A 20,889-nucleotide genomic window follows, 5' to 3' on the forward strand; every position below is an offset into this window, starting at 1 on the left:
AATCTTTTTTCACTTCTGTCTGTCCTGGGAGAGAGATCCCTCACATGTGGCTCTCTCTGAGGTCTCTACGCTTTTCCTTACTCTTGTTGAGGGCACAGGATGTCACACCTTGTTAAGATTTCTGAATATGGGCTATACAAAATATATTTGATTGATTATTAGAGGATGTTACCTGAATGTAGAAAGTCCCCTCCACCATCTGACACCTCATTGAGAGTTTCCAAAACACCCAATGTGCGTAATTTCATTTCCATCAATCAGAGTACTTTATTCAAATTGAAAAAAAAACTTTATTTGAGGCAGCAGCTTTACTGGTGCCTCAAGTAAAAGTTTCATTATCACATAAAAAATATTCACATTCTGGTTAAAGCTCTGCATTGAAAATGTTTAATAAAAGTACTTGAGTTTTATCAAGAAACTGAACTTTAAGCATTACATAAAAATGTTCTAATCCAGACTGGTATATTATTATATGTAGATAGTTTCCTTAATAGCCTTTGATTTCATGCAGGGCTGCATCTCGTGTCTATTTTCAAAAGTAAATGCCACAACTGAAGACTGCTTGTTTTGTCCAACCTGTCGTCCAAATCTCTAAAATTCTCACTTTGATGACAAAGAAAGAAAAGCAGCAAACTCTCACATTAGAGAAGCTCCACCTGTGAAATAAATCACATCAGCTGGTTGACATTGGTAGACATTTAAATACTCGCAGCGAAGTTTTTTTTTAATTTCCACTCTTGGGTTAGGAATGTAGTTAAATGTATTGTAGTTTCCACCACATACCAGGGAGGAAGGTCAGTCATGTCCTCCCAGTGACACCACAGCTCTGAACGTTCCTAACGGTCATATCAAAACGTTTCCTCCTGCTGCGTCTAATTCGAGAATGGCACACTAGCTTTGTCAGTGGCGTCTGGCATGTCACCGGGTGTAGAGAGGAAGAATGGCACAACACCCCTGGCAACATGGCAGCCCGAGCTTGGCAACTGTCGAATGGCACCGCTCAGGGAGTGGTTCGGGGGGGATCTCCATGTTTCCATGGCGACCGTTCCTCCATCCCAACATCCCAGAATAACTTAACACATTCTCCCTTCATCCCTCATGGTGTATGCAATACTTCCTGGAGGGAAAATAGTTAGGATGGAGGCTCTTTACTGAGCATTGCTCCCATATTTGTCACCACTTTATTGCGCCCACTGCCTTCCATCAGTTCTGTGAAGCATCTTTATTCACGTTATATTTCTGTGTCCCTCTCATCCTTTGTCCTTCGTCTAGATTCCTCCAGGACGGCGAGCCTCGGCCTGTTTCCCCTCTCTTGCTTTCTTCAACTTATGTGTCTCGGTATCTGTAACTGTATCTTCCTGACCTGGACCTGTCTTTTCTCACCTCCATGCAGACGCACATACACATCATTCCTGCTGTTGTGTCCAACTATTTGGTCGTTCAAGAAACCAGTCTGCTAAATTTGTCCCACTGCTGACATGGGAGAAGGTCAGTGGAGCCAGAGAAAAACAAAGATAGTATATGGAAAGAGTCATAAAGATGGGGGCGGATTTCAAAGTAAGAGTAGGACTAGCCGAGAGGGATCGAGATGTGACACTTAAGCTTGTTGTTCCTTGTAAGCACAGCAGGAAGCCAGATATGACATTGAAAAGCTGGACAGACTGGAATCAGGGTGTAGTTTTCACATGGTGATCCAATTAGACCTCACAACATCACTCGGCCTGCGTTCACACATTAATGGCCCCAGACAGAATTCAGCCAAGTCCCTCATGAGCTGATTGTGGTTTACACATGGGCAACGTCAAGGTGTAAGTTGACCACAAATTGAAATTTGATGATTTTATGAGGGTCTGTCTTTCCCCTGTCGGATAGCTTTCTGATGAACGGAGGTTAGACTGGCAGAGTCACATTGATGGATGTTTTCATCTGCATTTGTTTATTATATGTCTCAAGCCTGAGCTTACCAAAAGTGAGAGACAGGTCAAGTAACTCAATGATGTTACAGGGAACTTGAATGACGTGTTGCAACTCTCATTCAGATCTACACCAAGTTGCAGACACTCATAGAACTCAGTCCTGCTAACCTACTGTTTTTTTTTTCTAATTAAAATCCTTGAATTATTGTCTGTAAGATCATATGATTAAGATTAAGATACGTTTATTTATGCCAAACACATGCACAGACATGCACAACACACTTATGCAATGGTAGGTAAATTGATCCTCTGCATTTAACCCATCTGGTGCAGGACACACAGAGCAGTGAGCTTTATTTCGCTATGTTAATAATAATAATTCTAATTCCTTAATCTTCCCTGATTCAAATCTCTACTGACAGTTAAAGATGGTTCACCGAAAAAGGAAAATTCACTCATCTACTAACCACTATGCCGATGACATGTGTTGTGTATGAACGGTTCTTTGAACGGCATTCATATTTTTGTTACCATTTAACTGAACTAATCAGTTTACATATGATGAACGTGAACGTAATCAACGATCAATCCCGCTGGAGTCACCATTTTTTTAAATCATCACCGTATCAGGCCATCATGTGAAATACCAGGAGCGGGTACACACCCAGGCCCCAGGGCCCCGCCCCCACTCAGTCGCTCAGAGCGACACACGCAGTGAGATCAGAGCTCGTTCACGTGAAGCAGCCGGTAAGTGACCCTGGTGAAGAACAATGGAAACACTGAAAACACAGAGTTCCTCTGGTCACAGCTGCTCAGTGATCAGAGCAGAAGCTGCAGTTGGTTTGTACCGAGCTGGAGTTTCTGTGTCCTCCTCCACTCGGACCTGCTCTCACTGGAACTAATAAACACTCATCACTAGTTATCTGGACCTGATCAGTACTTGAAGTAACTTGTGTTTGTTTGATTCGCTCTTAAACATAATGAACAATGACTCGTCAATATTTTGTGTTCACTACAACACGTGATACAGTCAGAACTCAGTGTTAGAATGACCTGAGCGAACCGGATTCATGATCCGACACCATCGATTAATAACTACATACATTTCTATGTAGTTCTACGTGAACTATTTCTTTTTCATCTGGATGAACTGAACTTTGTACTGGTTCATTTTGAGTGTGAACTGGCACAACACTGCCGAATGACGGGTGGATGAAGTGTTTGAGTCCACACAACACTTTAGGATTCACAGGGGTAAAAATTGTGGCAGCCAAATCCTCATTTACATCATGTTTTTAGCCTAAGTGTCCTCTGTGATCCACGAACACGGTTGCAGGTGAGTAGATCATGAGTGAATTTTTGGGTGAACATCCCTTTAATGGGTTCTTACTTGGGTCATGCCCAAACCTTCCACTAGATTTAATGTAAATCAGTTAACCATTTTTTATGTAATCCAGCTGACAAACAAACAAACGCAGACGAAAACATAACCTCCTGAGTGGCTGTAATCATTAAATCAGATCCAATTAAGAGTCTGGACCTAGTGAATGTAAATCTGGTATCATAAGGGGACGGCTGGGCCTTGATGAAGGTATATCTGCTCTCCTGAGATTTCTGTCTCTGATGCCTCTATTGAGTTATGATACAACTGTGGCATCACTGGAACATACAGTGGGTCATGTAAATAATCTGACTGTTTGTGTGGGACACAGATTACAGTGGACGCTTTAGTGCTGCCATGTGCTCCAGAGTATGTTAGTGGGAAGTGGGTTGTGTACGTAAGTGTAAGTGTGTATGTGTGTTTGTCTGCGTGTGCTGGAGCCCCACAGTGAGTGGGATGCCAGCGAAGGGAAGGGCGGCGGATGGCTCAGGGGCTCAGTCCATTCCTGCGATTTAACATGACACCACTTGCACTAAGACTGCGACAGCTGCGTATGCACATGCCGGCCATTCTGTTTGTTGTAGGGGATTACGCTGCGATAAAAGCCCCACTGAGCAGCAGCATGGCTGGGCTACAGAACTACTGTTGCCCCCCTGACTTTGAAATCTTTCTCCAGGCCTCCAGAGCCCCGTGGAAACACAGGTGGGGCGCTTCGCTCTGAACTGGAATGAATTAGCGTATTCTCCCGATGTTTAGCCGGGACAGTAATAGTGTCACATCACCTTTAGACATCAGTCAAATGGTACAGTACTGCAGCTTATGCAAGGTTCATTACTCAACAGAAATAGTTGGGGAGGGGCTCACAGTTGTGTAGTATTCAGCTCGGACTGCTCCCATTCATTTGATCCACAGCAGACAGGTAATTGATTTGATGATCATCTGGGAGGAGTTCACTGCTTAGTCATCTTACACCATTAATATTATAGTCGTTATAAATCACCATAATCTCCGAGAGAGACTTTCTGCTTTCTGCTGTTTGACAAACTGATATCAGTTGTCAGTAATCGACGTGCAGTTATCATGGTGACAGAATGAAAAGGCTCTGAAGCGTCACACTCTGGCATCTGTTGCTGTCACTATGGCGACTGTGTCCTCTGCCAAAGGTACTTCATCTTGTTCATGATGTCGTGGCACGAGTCCAGAGTTAAGACGGTTAAGTAATGCAGACACGTGTTTTTCATTTACTACATTTTATATTCTCTTCTATTTTCTTTTATGTTTATTATCTAAAATCTCATCTTCATATCTACTACAAACACCCTTAGTACCCTACATGTTGTATAAAATAAGTAATTGGGTGGTGAACAACTTAAGGTTTGTTTACCAACTGTAGAAATGAATTATTCAACCCCACCCGTGACCCATAAATGATAAGCGTTAAATGTGTATGTATACAGTAAACAAGGTTCTGGGTTTGAATCCTGGTTCAGTGTGGAGTTTGTGTGTTCTCCCTGCGTCGGTGTGGGCGACCAGTCCAGAGTGCAACCCGCCTCTCGCCCATCGTCAGCTGCATTATCACAATGGTTTGGTAGTGATTGTTGGGGAAATGTAGCCAGTGTATGTCTGTAAATGAATTCTAAACAATCACCAGATAATCTGGAGTAAATCCTACTATTCAAACAGTGATAAACAAAGAATATATTTTCTAAGGATACCATTTTTTATTATTCGGATTCCTCAAAAAAATGTCAACATGATTTAACAAACTAAAATAATTGTCCCAAAGCACGGTCTATATTTCCCCTATAAGTTTTCCCAAATGAAGTAGTCACTAAGAAAATAGACGACCTGTACATCACAGCATCACAACACATGAATGATTCTGACTTTGTGGTTATTGTATCCTACAATGTAACTGACTGGACTGAGGTCCTGGTTTATCCACATTTAATCTTCTCCTTCACTGTTGTTGTGTTTTTCTCCTGTTACATCTCTGAGATCTCCAGTGTGCGCTCGGATGTCAGTTCTCCAGGTCAGTGATGGTTTTGAGGCTAACCTGGGGTGAAGAGGCCTGATCCCTCTCTCCCTCCTCCTCCTCCTCCCTCCCGCTCAGCTGTCCCACAATGTGCTGCTGCTTGTCAATGACAAGAAGTGCAACAGTGTTGCAGTGACAGGGCAAACCCCGCTACGCACAGCCCACACACACAGACACTGACATACACACACACAGGCGCGCATAGTCATGAACACGCACAAATGGGGCCCATAAACCCTTGTGCACACATACACAGTGTATGTTATGTACAGACATGTTCTTCAGTGTAACCAACTTGGCTTCTATGTTTTCAAACATAACAAATATAATTTCTCATAAAGAAGGTTTATTACTGTTTATTCCAGTAAGCTATTTACATTGGCTTTATAATAAAGTCAAGTAAGATTATAGTTGAAGAAAAAAATTGTGGGTGATCAGGTACAAACAGTGAAAACATAGACATACCAGTTTTTAAAAAGACAAATGAAATCCCGGTGTTATCTCAGTTGCCACTTGTAATGGTGAATGTTTGATCTGATATGTATTTTGTTATCATGACTCCTTCACTGGTTTGAGGTCTGTAGAGTATTTGCACACAGTGAGTAAACACCCACACTCCTCCCTGCTTTACTGCATCTCAAGTGTTCACTTCAGAAATGCTGAGAGGGGACTTGCTCCTCAAACGAGACACAAGTGTGCGGCCGACATTGCGACAAGACACACACAGAAACACACACACGCGATCTCCAGTTCTGCTGACAATGGGTTAAGATGACAGAGGGTTATGAGTGACTCTGACACACTGCAGACCCCACCCCTCCTCCCTGCTTCACCCCTGAGTCCAACACAGGCGTCTTTGTACTCGCTCCACCATCAGTGACTATCCATCACGGACTAACCTGTCAGCCCTGCGCCAAGCTACCACTCCGCCTCAACCCCAAACCCGACCACGACCCGCTGGCCAAACCACCGCCTGTCACCCAGTCCCAGAGCTGGAAGTCTGCCGCCTGCAGCCATTACATAATTTACATTTTAAATCACAAATTAGATTTTTTTGTTTAAAATTATACAGAGAAATAAAACAGATAATACAGGCTACTGTTATTAAAGAATAGCAAATTATAAAATGTGATCTAATGTAATATGGGAGGCTGTGGCTCAGGAGTTAAACTTACCAGTTGGGTGGTTCAATTCCCAGTCTTCTTCAGTCTGCATTCGGAAGTGGCAAGATACGGAAATCCTAATGGTGCCTGGTGGTTTTGCTGGTAGTGTATGAATGTGTGATTGGAAAATCTAAGTTTATTTTGCAGTGACTTTTTATTGTAAATAATAAACATAGCTCCTTTTGAGGTTGCATAATTTCCTAGTGTTTGTGTTGGTTTTCTCTCGGTAGTCCGGCTGGCATGTCCAGCCCATAGTCCAGATATGCATATTGGAGACTCCAAATAAACCATAGGTGTGAATGTGAGAGTGATTGGTTGTTTGGCTCTGTACTGTATGGTGGCCCTGTGATACTCTGGGTTTAAAAAGTGAAAAGTTGATAACAGGCGGATTCAACTTGTATGAATTTCGTCATTGCAACTCATAATGTGACTCGGTGGTTTGTATGGCCTCTGTGTTCCTGTTTAAACACTCCTGATAAAATCTGGTTATACTCCTTAGTTGCTGGATGGTGTCCTGGTGGATCTCCTCACAGACCTGGATCAGGGCATCAGTGAGCTCCTGGATTGTCTGTGACATGTCTGTCAGTACATGGCGGTGTCGGATGCATCAATACAAAATGTCCTAAAGGTGCTCAATTTGGATTTAGGTCAGGGGCCAGTAAATGGCACCAATGTCTTGCCACATGAGGCCGGGCATTGTCCTGCACCAGGAGGAACCCGGGGACCACTGCACCAGCATAACGTCCGACAATCGCTCTGAGGATTTCATCCCAGTATCTAACAGCAGTCAAGGTATTGGCTATGACATGGAGGACTGTGCGACCCTCCAAGGATACATCACTGACCCACTGCCAAACCAGTCACGTTGTGTGATGTTGTGGGCAGCATAACCTCAGCAGAGTCTCCAGACTCAGGCCTGTCGCATGTGCTCAGTATGAACCCGCTTTCATCTGTAAAGAAAACAGGGCACCAGTGGCAGTCCTGCCAATTCTGGTGTTCTCTGGCCAATGCCAAACTCATGGAGACTGTTTCTGACGGTTTGGTCAGAAACATGTGTAGCCTGCTGAAGGTCATTTGTAGGGCTCTGGCAGTGCTCCTCCTGTTCCTCCTCGCACAAAGGAGCAGACACCGGTCCTGCTGCAGCTTTGACTTCTACTACCCGATCCAGCTCTCCTTGTGTAATGGCCAGTCTCCTGGTATCTTCTCCATGCTCTTGACACTGTGCTGGAGACACAGCAAACCTTCTTGTTACTGAACGTAGTGATGTGCCATCCTGTAGGAGCTGAACTACCAGTGCAACCTGAATGGGCTGCAGGTACAGCCTCATGCTACCAGTAAGGACAAGGACACTAGCAGATCACTTAAGTTGGCACTACCACCAATCTTTGCACCTTAAAACCGCACACAACACATTTACTGTATATATTATTTTTTCGATATTGTTGTTTTTTATATTGATGTTTATATTGCTCTATATTGTTGTTTTTATATTGTTGTTTGTAAAGTGCACCAACCACACCAAGGCAATTTCCTGTATGTGAAAATATACAAGGCAATAAAAAGAATTCTGATTCTGATTCTGATTCTGATTCTGAATAATCAGTGAGGAAGGATAAGGAGAGTGCAGCTGTCTGTGGCCATCACATGGAACACCATTCCCTTTCTAGGGGTTGTCTTGATTTTGCTTCTCCATTGCACCTGTTCTCACTTTAATTTGCACCAAATCAGGTTAATCACTGTGACTTGTGCCTAAACAGACAGATGATAACCCTGAAATTAAACTGACTTGGTGTTATACTGTGACGACTAAGTGTTCCATTGATTTTTTTGGAGCAGTTTATGTAGATGTACTGTGCACTTACATTCATTAAAGCACTAATATGATAGTTTTTTGAAATGTCACAGCATTTATAAATGATAAATATATATATTTTTTAAAGTATAACAATGATGACATTTCTACTCTGTTAGGTGTACCAGTGAACTATCCCTCTCAGCGAGCATGCACCATGTAACGACCAAGAAAAACACAAACTTAAATCGAATGCATGCCTCCTTTAAAGTTTATTCACTTATTCCAGTTCACAGACAGTCCTTTGTTCATCTCTGGAATTTCATATTCATATAGAAACCAGCATGGTAAAAGGGAAATAAAACGAAAGAAAAAATCAAATTGTAACTTAATGTACATTGTACATTGATCGAATAACCATTTACTGCCTATTGTCTCTTTTAGTGTAATTTGACCAATTTATATAAAACAAGACATTATTAGCCTGGTTTGTCTTCTCACTATTTCTCATTGAACATTTAAAGTGTGTTTATAAACTTATGGGGGTACTGTGTGTTACGGTTGAAGATTTTTAGCACATGTAGATGAAAGTAAAAGCATTCAGAGGAAGAGACAGGACGACGTGAGACAAAGCTCTGGCTCGTCTTGTGTCACCAGTACGTCTCTGTTGGTTTTATGGCCACGATACAGAGCGGTCCCTTCTGTCTCCAGCAAACGTTTCCTGACAGATATGTGTGTTGCTGTGATTAACCTGTGGTAGTGACATGGGATACACAGGGATGTGACACATCTCACACTATGCCTGTCATTCCAGTCTCCTTCTCTGCTGACAGAAGTGTGTGTCTTGGCTGCTCGTCCGCGCTACAGCGGAAGCAGGTCTGATTTTGCTGGTGAGCTATGAGGTGGGACATGTCCTGGTAGGATTAACACCTGGTGGCTAACGCTAATGCTACGGCTGACTGGAAGAGGATAGGACATACGAAGGCCGTTCCTCGGAGTGGTCGACTCGTTATTTTCTCTTGAATTCTGAGAGTACCGCGAGCCGGTGTCAAGTGGGCGTTTGACTGACTGAACAGTTCTCTGTTTGGTCCTGCTTAGGCTTGTCTGGTTCAGAGTCCAGTGATGCTGAGATCACTGTGCAATCCTCATAGAGGGAGTGTCAGCAGATATGAATGTGGTTACATCAAAACGATATGCGCCCACAACGGCCGGACCCTTTGACTGTGTGGAGTCGGAGCGTTTACATATTTAACATCGACCTCATTCATGATTCTGAACCTTCACAACAGAGAACAAGTGTTTATCTGTGACCCAGTTTTGAGTAAACAACAATCTCGGGCCTCACTTCCTTCCCATCAACAACTATGATTGAACACCTTCTCGTCATTACATATCATTGGCTCCCAGTGGAAGTGACAGCTGTCTACGGACCCCCCGACCTACCAACCGATGCCAGGGGACATGTATGGTGTCACGGAGGGAGACGTTAGTCTGGGATTAGCTCATTAAAACAGGCATATTTGATCCGAGATTATCTCTCCCATTTCCACTGGAACTTGATCATATCCTGGCCTCTTAAGAAACACACACACGCGCGCACATAAACACAAACGGGCCCCAAAGCCCCGGAGAGCAGGGTCCAACAGAGATGTGAAGTGTAGATGTGCAGCAACAGCTAAACGTCGGGTCAGATTTCTGGGGGCTCGTGCTAAATTTAACCCTGTGATCCTACAGCAGGCAGAGGGGTTTAAATGCCAGCCTACAGTTGCTCCACACCAGTTGTTCTCCAAACGTCTTCCACTCATCACAAACTAAAGGCAAGGGGGCGAGGACAGGCACCCACACATACGTACACTCCCAACACACGCTCCAGCCGAAGACCATATCACAGAAGAGAGGTTCCAGGGGAAGCAGGGATCTTCGTTCCCTCACATCCAGACCACAGTGCCGTCCAGTATGGAGCTTTTCGAGACCAACCCTTATTTTTTCCCTGACCAGCGCTTCTATGAAGGAGGGGACAATTATTTCCCCTCTCGCTTGCCTGGGGGGTACGACCAAGGCGGCTACCAGGACAGGAACTCCATGATGGGTTTGTGCACGAGTCTGTCTGGGGGTGTTGGAGTTGGCGTCACTGGAACAGAGGAAAAAGCCTCTCCGTCCAGCATGTCACCTCACTCCGAGGCCCACTGCCCGGGTCAGTGCCTCCCTTGGGCCTGTAAGCTTTGCAAAAGGAAGACAGTGACCATGGACCGTCGGAGAGCGGCCACGATGAGGGAGAAGAGGCGCCTGAAGAAGGTGAACGAGGCCTTTGAAGCTCTGAAGCGGAGCACCCTGATGAACCCCAACCAGAGGCTGCCCAAGGTGGAGATCTTGCGGAGCGCCATCCAGTATATCGAAAGGCTGCAGGCCCTGGTGTCTTCCCTCAACCAGCAGGACACTGAGACAGGACAGCAGGGACTGCACTACCGACCCAGCACGGCTCAGGCCAGAGTGAGTAGGACAGAGGAGGGATGAGGAGAGGGTCATATACTAAACACTGAGAACAGAGCCAAAAAACAAACAGAACGTGGCAGGAAATGTGAAGCTGGGACGATAAACAAATGTGCAGTGTAGAGACAGACATCACTAGATAAATAATTATAATTACTCGCTTTGGAAGTGATCGTTCAGTTGTGGAGACAAATTGATGGATCTATATTTTTGTGTTTTACCTCATGTTCAGTGGTGTTTTAAGGCATGATCCGGTTTTCAGCCCTGTAATGTTTCAGATTTTTTTTTCTCATGGTTAAAAGCTGATGGGACAGGTGCCGAGACCCAAATCCAGTTACAACTCTCGCTGTCAAATTTCGATGATCTTCTAAGATCTTTTTTATTATTTCCATCCGTGTTTTTTTAATTGGATGGTGTAATTTCTCTTACTGAGGTAATCCTTCTGAGATTGTCTCTGAGGGGTCACATGCATTTTTAGTAGTGGTGTTGTGTGTGTGTATTTGTGTGTGTATGTGTCTATGTGGGGCAGGGTGTGCCGTGTCATAACATGACTGACGGCAACTTATGTGTGCATTTCCATGACAACAGGTGTCGTCGTCAAGCGAGCCCAGTTCAGGCAGCACCTGCTGCAGTAGCCCGGAGTGGAGCAGCACTCCAGAGCAGTGCACGCAGAGCTACGGCAGCGAGGGTGAGTAGAGTTCACACACACACACACACACACTCATTATGACACCATGGGCAGATAAGTGTGCCGTCACTCTGATACTGACTGTGTGTCTGTGTCTCTCTGCAGATCTCCTGAGTGCCTCCGACTCTCCAGAGCAGGGGAACATGCGTGCGCTGACCTCCATCGTGGAAAGCATCTCTGCAGCAGATGCAGCCGTGGCCTTTCCTGTGGACATTCCCAAATAGACCTTCCACTCGTTGGACCCGTAAATGCACAGAGATCCACAAAATAATAGAAAAATTGATATAGAGGATTAAAACTAATTTCAAAGTCCAATTCAATATATACTTTCACCTGTACCGTTTTATCCTGTGCTAAATTAAAAAAAATTGTAATATATTAGGATTGCAACTGTGCGGATCTATGGTTGTGCCAGCAAAACTGAATCCTGTTCACAACGAGGCCTTATTGCCATTATTCCTTGCCTTATTCTGTGGTCTAGACCTGCCTGTCAGACCCACAGGAGCCTTTTATAACTAGAGATTCAACCATTTGGCTGCATGAACAACACCGAGTAACTAGAGTGGATCACTGACATGTCTCCTGTCTGAGAGAGCTCAAGAGGAATAAGAAAAGTTATTTTCATCCTCACTTAATTTAAGTTTTTTCATCTTTTTGAAACCTTTCCCGGATCTTTCCTTCTTTGTGTGTGTGTTTTTATGCTTAGAACAACATGAGTTTTATTTGTGGGGCCAATATGTACCATGGCAGTTTTGACCAAGATCTGCTTAATTTAAACTGAATGCTAGTGATGTAAATACGTTCCCTTTTTCTACAGAGTGGTTTTGCCATTTTATTTTCTAATTTTTGCTAACTTATTTTTGACTTTTATAACTAAGATTGTTGTGTATTTGTAGATGTTCCAAAACGTGATATTTTCTGTCCAATTCTTGCAATAAAGACCATTTTCAATACGTGTGTCTGTTGTTGACTGATTTGACGAATTTAAAAAGAACACAACAAACACAATTTATGTTAAAAAAAACAGCTTTACTTATGTCTATATAGTGTCATAAATACAGTACACTTTTTTTGATAGCCAAATAATAAAATCTTGATTTGTCAGCATTGTTTCACACCTGGAATAAAGACACAGTACTCATAGCTGCCACATAGCACATTACACCTTTTAGACACCTTGGAAAAACTGTTAAAAAAAGAAAAAGATTGTACACCCATCCAGCACTTCACTGGTTCCATATGCTGTGTTCTCATTGGATGAGGAGTTGGTCAGCCAAGAGTCAAAACTGCTCACTGTCACGTCTCTATGGCAACTGAACGGGAGGCGACGGGACGGGATCAGAACGAGTCCATCACGTTGAGCAGTATTATGTGGATATCATTGGCTGATGTTGAGCAGCAGTTTACAGTTTGATTTGAGAGAAGAGTTAAGGAATCGACAGAGAGGAGCTACAGTGTTCACACTACCCATTCACAGAAAATAGTCATGGTTAAATGGCTGGGGTCGGCCAATCACACGTACGACCTTTCTGCAAGTCTCGAGCAGAGAGACTCATTCAGACACACACACTCACACAGCCGCACGCAGACACACACACACACACACACACACACCTTCATATTAAAGGATTCTCTCTATTCTAGGCTACATAGTGTCATACAGAAGGCGAGAGAGGTGGAGAGAGGGGATCTAATAGCTACATGGTGTTAAAAGAAAAAAAGGAGTGAAAAGAAAAGAACTGGAGAGGAAAGAGCAAAGAGTGAAGTCTGAATTTGGACCCATGAACCTGTGAAGAGGCCTTGTAGAAACACATCCGTCTTTTGTGAGTCCCTCTCACTAAAGATTCACACACTTACAGCATACAGCAAAAGACGCACAAAGGTCCCACACAGAGAGAAAGAGAAAGAGAAAGAGAGAGAGAGAACAGTCACTATCGAATACAGGGCATTGGGTTTCATACAGCACTATTATATTATTTTCCATATATATTTCCAATATATATATATATTTATATATATATATAATATTTATATAAAAAACATAATTCATCCATTTTATGTACAGAGACGATAAATGATTAATACCTTGCATAACCGGTAGAGGGGCAATGTGCAGTGGGATCTTCCATTTATACAAGTAATCATCATTCCCAAGACCAAATCAACAACTGCTCACCGTCGCTTAAATCTTTTTTTCTTTCTACACTTATCAACTAGTGTAACTCGGATGTGACGACACAGGCAAGTTGGTTTGCACTTGGCCATGTTGAGACTAATAGAACCAGCACGAGAACCCACAGCTGAGACCAGGGGGAGCAGGAGCACAACACCACAACAACAAGGCTACTGGGAGCACTGGGGTAAACTGGGAGAGACTGGGACGAGTCTCGTTTACAGCAGCGAGCGCAGCCAATGAGCACTCTCGAGAGTTCAAAGATCAGAGTTGGCCTCTGTATTGCACGTGTCCGAAGGAGAGGTGAGAGGTGAAAGGTGGGAGGTGAGGCTGGGCAGTGGCACCCAGGGACTTCCTCTCCAGATTTGGCATATCACTCTCAAAAGGCCGCAAGCATGTGTCCATATAGGTAATGAGAATGCACTGGAGGAGGAGAAGGGGGACAGAGAGAGGAAGTGAGACAATGTCCTCAATCTTTATAAACTGTCTGTGGTTGAGCAACATTTTTCTGATCGATTATTAAAAATAGATTGTTTACTTAAATCAGCCGGTTACACGTATTAGTACAGTAAAGGTCAAGCCATATTCCCTCCACATGCCACACAGATGGCAAATGCTGTTTAAAAGCACACCAAGCTGGAAGTATCGCAGTGTCAGGTAGAGTTTCATTAGCTTACCTGGTAGCATTGGCGCCCCTGTTAGTAAGCAGAGAGTAGTTAGCATGAGTAGGTCCGCACGGCCGAAGGGTCGAGTCTCGGGGGCGCCGGGGGAGGAGCTTGAGAAGATGTGGCACAGATGGGCGGGGGCACAAAAGGACAGAAAGGACACAGCATGCAGTTAGTCAGTCAGGACAAGCAGAGAGAATGGCAAGCAAAGATCGGACACACACACACACACACACACACACACACACACACACACACACACACACACACACACACACAAAATATACGAGGTAGAATCCTTTGGTTAGTACTGAAGCTAACCTTCAGGCTGCAGCTGTTTCCTGGTAACCAAATTCACAGAGGGCGGCATGGACATGGAGGGCATACGGAATCCAGCAGGCAGTGTTTCCATGGAGCCTGCCATCATCCCCAGCCCCGCCCCTCCCTCACGTGCCCGAAACCTCTTGCGCCATGACGGAGAGCGTCGAAAAGTCTTGTCGTCCCCACTCTAGAGGGACAGGGAGAAAAACAAGGTCAGACATTTGGCCCTTTTTCAACAATATCGTATTGGATCAAAGCAGCGGCTTAAAAGGTCACCTCCTCTAGTCGACGGTCCGTTCCCAAAGCTAATAGGTTGTTGAACTCTCTGTCCAAAACCTGCCGTGCCTGAAAAACAGAGCAGACAGAGAGACGACGTGAGCTCACCAACCAGGTTCCAAAAAAACAAGCACAAGCTGAGGCCGTAATGTCAACGGAAGCTTTTGAAATACCTGAGGAATTAAAAAGTACGTCCTCTACTTATTAGAAACCATCATGTTTGCAGTTCAACTGCCAAAAACAGGCACCTATGAATGTGAGACTGGGCAAGTTATCTGTACTGACTCCTGTGATCAGGGAACTGTTTTAAGTGAATTCTGAGTGAGAACAACTCTTTATATTAGAACAACCAAATCTGAAGCCGTACTAAATGTTGGCAGCATGTTGTCAGGTGGACAAGCACAATGCTGGCTGAACACAAACCACGGTGCCAACAAAGGTAAAGCATCATTATATAGAATATAATGTTATTGCTAGAAATGTAGACGTTGTGAACAATATCCTATACAGATGTTGAGATTTCATAAATCATTGCGTCTGCCCACAAAATGGACCAAACTATCCTTAAGAACTGCTCACACAACACATCTTTCCTCTATAACCACCTGTGTGTTCTGCATAGGGATCTGCAGGATGAGCGCTAGGCTGCTGTAGTCAAAGGTCTCGTCCAGAGAGATGAGCGACCCGTGAACGCCGCTCTCCAACAGGCTGCCACTGTACTCCCTCAGACCAATGGAGTGGATCCAGTGGATCACCTGCTCATTGGTCCACACCAACACATCTAAACGTAAAGAGGGAGGGGCTCAGATTTATGGTTCAACGTGATGTGCAGTGACAGCAATTAAAATTAAAAAAAGATAGAAACAAATAGATTTAGAGAAAAGAGAAGTGGAAAGGGAGACAGAGAGAGAGAGAGAGAGAGAGAGAGAGAGAGAGAGAGAGAGAGAGGGATAAAGAGGTAATGTGCCTGCTAACATAGTGTCAACTCACTGGCACACTCCCTTTGTTCATTTAAAGCACAGCTGTCAACCAGCTTTCCAAGTTGGAACAGGCGGTGTGTGTGTGTGTATGTGTGTGCGTGTGTGTGTGTGTAAACAGGGCAGGACTCTGATTTGACACGACAGCTGACTCAAGTTCATGTGCAGAACTCAAGGTCAAAAGGGCGAGAGGACTGGCTAGATCTAAGAGTGTGTGTGTGTGTGTGCAGACTACTCTCGGTATGCAGCGCTTTGGTTCATAAGGTTGAAGGCCTGATTCAGTTGGTTTTATGACAGTGCACGGTGCAGCTGTTTCAGTGCGCGTGCCAAATTAACAATATCAGGCAAAACCACTAGGTGGTGCTCTTGCCTGACGAGACTTTGGATGTGTTTGAGCTCATGTTCAGGGCATTTAAATCGGTGTGCTTCCTGTTTTGCTTTGTTTTGGTCACTGTATGTGTGTTTCGGGGTGTGAGTAAAGTGTACCTTTCATGTCGTGTTGGCTTTCCTCTCTCCGGCGCTCCAGGTCTTTCCTGTCATAATTGAGTCTCTTCAAGCTCATAATCCCATACTGCAGACTAGCCCTGGTACAACACACAGACACACAGACACACACACACACACACACACACACACACACACACACACACACACACCGACACAAAGGGATAAGCACATGTGCATCATTAGTCCCCTCATCTCCATTGCTAATATATCCAGTTAGCACATGAAAGCAGAAGCTGATCAAACAGCTAAATTAATCGTCCCGGTTACAGACCTATGAAAGCTGTCCACCATCTTGAGGTGGCTCCTCAGGTCCTTCTTGGTCAGGTGGTCCAGCATGCGTGCGTCCACCAGACACTCCATGAAGTAGGAGCGGTACTGAGGCAGACCGAGGCTGGGCAGCCACTCGTTCCCGATCCACTCATGGTTCATGTCCCCATATGCCAGAGTCTACATGGAGACATGAAGATAATGCTACTGATTTAGCAACGGACACAAAAGAGACTGCTCTATGTTTCAGAAATATATACAGTACATGTCTTCATGGATGTGACACTGATTAATGTGAAAACCTGAATAACTGCATTGCAGTGGTATGCTTCGCCAACCAGTGCAGGTTCTGTGTACATATGTCTACATTCTTCTTTCCCCCAGATTATTATGAGGTCACTGTGAGCTTTGACCAAAGACCACAAAAAAGTGATCACTTCATCTGAAAATCGTAGGCTAAGTGAAAACTGATCAAAAGTTGACGAAATTCCCTCAAACTGTCTTGAGATGTCACATTTTTTTGAGGCGTTGACCTTTGACCAGCGAAATCTATCAGTTAACGGTTATCGGTGAATCCAAGTGAATTTGACCAGATGAGATGAAATTCCCTACAGGGAGTCCTAAAATATCACATTCACAGGGATGTGAGGTCACTTTGACCTCTAAGTACCCAAATGGAATCAGTTCATCTTTGAGCCCAAGAGAACTTTTGTACCAAATATGAAAAAAATGCCTTTATCGGTTCATAGGAATGGAACTGGAAGACAACCCAAAACATGATGCTGCCGGCAACTGGATGTCGCCGGTGTGGAGACATAAACATGTTTTGGCTCAAAAAGCTGCTTATGTGGTAAACCAATCAGATTTCTGACATATTGTGAATCTAAATTTAAAAATCAGTGCACGGTCTTACCAGGATTTAAAACATACATGGCTTTACATAGTCACATTTTGAAGGCTGCTCTAAAGTCGGACTGAAGTCTTATCAGGTAGTTAGCAGCGCAGTATAAAATACACAGCAATTATTATTTTATTTGCATTTAACAGCTACAGCTCATCAAGGCTTTGACCATTGCCAAATGGATTAAAGGTTAATAGAAAGAAATAATCATCATTTATTTGGGTTAAAGGGTAATTTCACTTAAATCATTTGTTTCTACTCACTCTTACTGGTCCCTTGCCAAACAGATACTTTTATTTTGAAGCATCAAGGTTATGTTTTGAGTTTTCTGAGGGTAGTCTCATAGAATGAATTTAGTGGGATTTAGTTGTTTACAGTGCTCAAGGTACTGAAAGTGACACCTGAATAAATCAACAGCTGGACAACAACAACATCACATTTGGACAAACGCCACATTTCATGCAATGTTACATCTGAGTACAATAATGAAGATGATAAAGATTTCCTTTATATACATGTGTTAGTGAAGAGTGTGGCTGCAAATACAGATGTTATCAGATGATATGCCCCCACCTGTGCCCAGCTGCCTTCCTCATTGTCCTGAGTGGCAGCATGGTAGAGACAATTTGCAAGGTTAGAGATAGGGGCTGACAAAATACACATATAGTATAAATTTAACATATTATAATAGATCACACGCACATGTTCACAAATACAAACCAGAGGACATTACATTGACTTACATTGATTTCCTGGAGACCGAAAATGCAAATCCACTCATTATCTACTCACCACTATGCCGACGGAGTGGTGGGGGAAGTGTTTGAGTCCACAAAGCACTTTTGGAGTTTCAGGGATAAACAGCTTTACAGCCATATCCAACACAATTTAAGTAAATGACGTCAGACGTAAACGTGCCTCCATTCTGCTCCTGTGGTGTCATCCAAGTGTCCGTAAGCCCCGAAATGTTTGACTAAATGTCTTCTGATATCCTCAGCCCGGATTCGTGTTTGAGCGCACACACTGCACAAGCTCCCGCCTCTACGCTCTCGCCCAAGGAGCATCTGACGACATCAGCGAGAACTCGCAATAGCAGCAATAGCTGCATTGTTTTGTGGACTTAAACACTTCACCCACCCATCCATTGGCATAGTGCTGAGTAGATAATGAATTAAATTAAATGTTTGGGTGAACAAACCCGTTTAACCTGAACTTAAACTTAAACTAAACTTTAAAACATGTCTTCCCCAATTCACAAAATTGAATGGGGTACGTTACACAGACACACACACACACACACACACACACACAAACACACACACACAAACACATACAGCCCTTTCACTCTGCAGTTAACCTCAAACTATATCAGTTAATTGTATCATCATGTTTAGTTGCATTTGTCATGTCAGCACAGGTCACCTGACCACAGGTTGCAACAGTAACATTCAGACACCCATAACAGAAATACCAGCGCGATAAACAAAATGCATGTGATATAGTGGGGGCAAGTGCTAGAGAGTGGTGGTGGTGGTGGTGGTGGTGGTGGGGGGTAAAGGGAAGGGGAGCACCCAGATGGTACTGACCGCTTTAGTGGAGGAAGCCAGGTTCTCCATCTCTTCATGAGTCACCCACACATTTCCGGAGGACTGCTCAGAGGACAAAAACACACACGAACACACACACACACACCGACCCCCACGCGCACACACACAAAGACAAACATTGTGTTGAGTGATGCCAGGGGAGGGAGTGTATTTCGGGCAGGTAGCTTGTAGCTATATCTGGCACTATATGTGTGTTATTTTCCCACAGAACCCCATGCAATTTATGGCAGCAGAGAAGGACAAGTCAACACAGTAAAAGGCAGAGACCAGCCTCTACTGTGTTTTGAGATGACGAACAAAAAAAGGTGAAAAAAGCAGTGATGTGTTACTCCAGGGTGCAGAGTGAAGGTTTATCCAAATCGTGGAAGAGGTTTTAAGGGTTGTCTTTGTGTAGGGGATCATTGTGTTCATTTATTCAATTGCTATTGGTGTGTGTGCATCTATGTGGATGACAAAAAGCGCAGTGTGTGAGTCCACAGTGTTGTATTTTGGTTGTAGGTCTTTTGTTTTACCGTTCTGGAGGTGAGCGGTGCAGAGGGGCTGGTGAGGGACACCATCTCCTGAATGGCCAAGCGGAGTTTGAGTCGGTGCAGAGGGTTGCTGATGCCAATCTCCCTCTGAATCTCCGTGTCGGACAGAGCTGACATGATGGCTCCGCTCTTCACGTTGGCACGACAGGCCGCCACATACCAGGCCGGCATACCCACCCACAGCTGGTGAGAGTCATCCACAAAATCAACGTCAACGCCATTGTCACCATAAAAGGCCACATAGAAGAAGAGGGGAGAGCAGATTACTGCTCCTATGTTCAGTCTGGTATTTAACATCAGCGTATATTGACGTAAAGACACATTTTTGGCTGGTAGAGATGAAATCAGATACGTGGAATACCTCAAGCCAGGAGACGACAGTGGGGCCGTCCCACTGGGCGAACGGTAGACCTCTTTTCCTGGCATCTTCAAGAAGCTCGTGCCTGAAGAGGAAATCGCAAACAAAGGCAGAGGGAAAGGATAAAACACAAGAGATGGCTCAGTAAATTCTGTAACTAAAATAAAAAAAAAACAGAATAGAAATAGGGAGAAAAAACAGGATTTACTTTTTCTTCATCCTGCGGTCCCTCTCAGCCTGAGTGCCAAGTTTACCCAGAGTCATGGTGTCGCCGATGCCCATCTCAAAGTCTGAATTACAGCAAGACAGTGTTAATTTCTACCTCCATGAATCCCATGCAATCTACACAGTGTAGTATGATATATGGTCAGCAGTGTACCTGTTAAGGCTGGTAGGGGCTGTCCTTCCCTGCCCATTGTCTGGTCCAGTCGACCCTTCTCCTTCTTCCCAAACAATCGGCCGATAGACGACTTGATGCCTTTCTTCTGCTTGCTGCAAACATAAGAAATGAGGAGCGATCAGGAACAAAGGATGTTAGACTAAAAGCTACAGTCGGACACGTTATTGTCAGCTGTTGATTAAAAAGTAATCTCTGTGTGTGTTGAGCAAACAAGGTTTCAGAGTTGAATTGAAGTGGACAATTTATTTCTTAATCTACCTGAAATCATCACATTTGCTCACACGCCAGAAATGAGTTGAAATATTTTATAAATGAAAGATCTTTTGATTGTTGGTGATATCTTCATGGGCGTTAGGGAAAATATTTATTCTCTTGTATTACCTGCGAAGAAGGTTATGTTTTTGACATGTTTTGGGTATATGATAGGGATATTTATGTGTGT

The 20,889-nt window shown here is 44.0% G+C and overlaps 2 protein-coding genes across 2 annotated transcripts in view; one reads left to right on the top strand and one right to left on the bottom strand.

Annotated features, from left to right (window-relative positions):
• The first annotated feature begins 10,079 nt into the window (after positions 1–10,079).
• Positions 10,080–12,402, top strand: myog (myogenin). The gene is made up of 3 exons (XM_062398413.1): positions 10,080–10,777; positions 11,366–11,465; positions 11,571–12,402. Exons 1-3 carry the CDS (start codon positions 10,244–10,246, stop codon positions 11,687–11,689), a joined length of 753 nt encoding a protein of 250 aa, XP_062254397.1. The 5' UTR covers positions 10,080–10,243; the 3' UTR covers positions 11,690–12,402.
• A 96-nt stretch (positions 12,403–12,498) lies between these two features.
• ppfia4 (PTPRF interacting protein alpha 4) overlaps positions 12,499–20,889 on the bottom strand; it is a 51,267-nt gene continuing 42,876 nt past the window's right edge. The window contains exons 19-31 of the mRNA XM_062398425.1: positions 20,427–20,539; positions 20,256–20,337; positions 20,051–20,132; positions 19,672–19,872; positions 19,139–19,201; positions 18,126–18,152; positions 16,656–16,831; positions 16,364–16,461; positions 15,506–15,681; positions 14,901–14,969; positions 14,625–14,811; positions 14,316–14,413; positions 12,499–14,061 (exon numbers count right to left, since the gene is read on the bottom strand). Of these exons, the coding sequence (XP_062254409.1) occupies positions 14,355–14,413; positions 14,625–14,811; positions 14,901–14,969; positions 15,506–15,681; positions 16,364–16,461; positions 16,656–16,831; positions 18,126–18,152; positions 19,139–19,201; positions 19,672–19,872; positions 20,051–20,132; positions 20,256–20,337; positions 20,427–20,539 (1,333 nt within the window). The 3' untranslated portion in view covers positions 12,499–14,061; positions 14,316–14,354. The remainder of the gene's footprint in view (positions 14,062–14,315; positions 14,414–14,624; positions 14,812–14,900; positions 14,970–15,505; positions 15,682–16,363; positions 16,462–16,655; positions 16,832–18,125; positions 18,153–19,138; positions 19,202–19,671; positions 19,873–20,050; positions 20,133–20,255; positions 20,338–20,426; positions 20,540–20,889) is intronic.

The sequence above is a fragment of the Platichthys flesus genome, chromosome 2 (genome assembly GCF_949316205.1).
Source record: "Platichthys flesus chromosome 2, fPlaFle2.1, whole genome shotgun sequence".
Classification (NCBI taxonomy): domain Eukaryota; kingdom Metazoa; phylum Chordata; class Actinopteri; order Pleuronectiformes; family Pleuronectidae; genus Platichthys; species Platichthys flesus.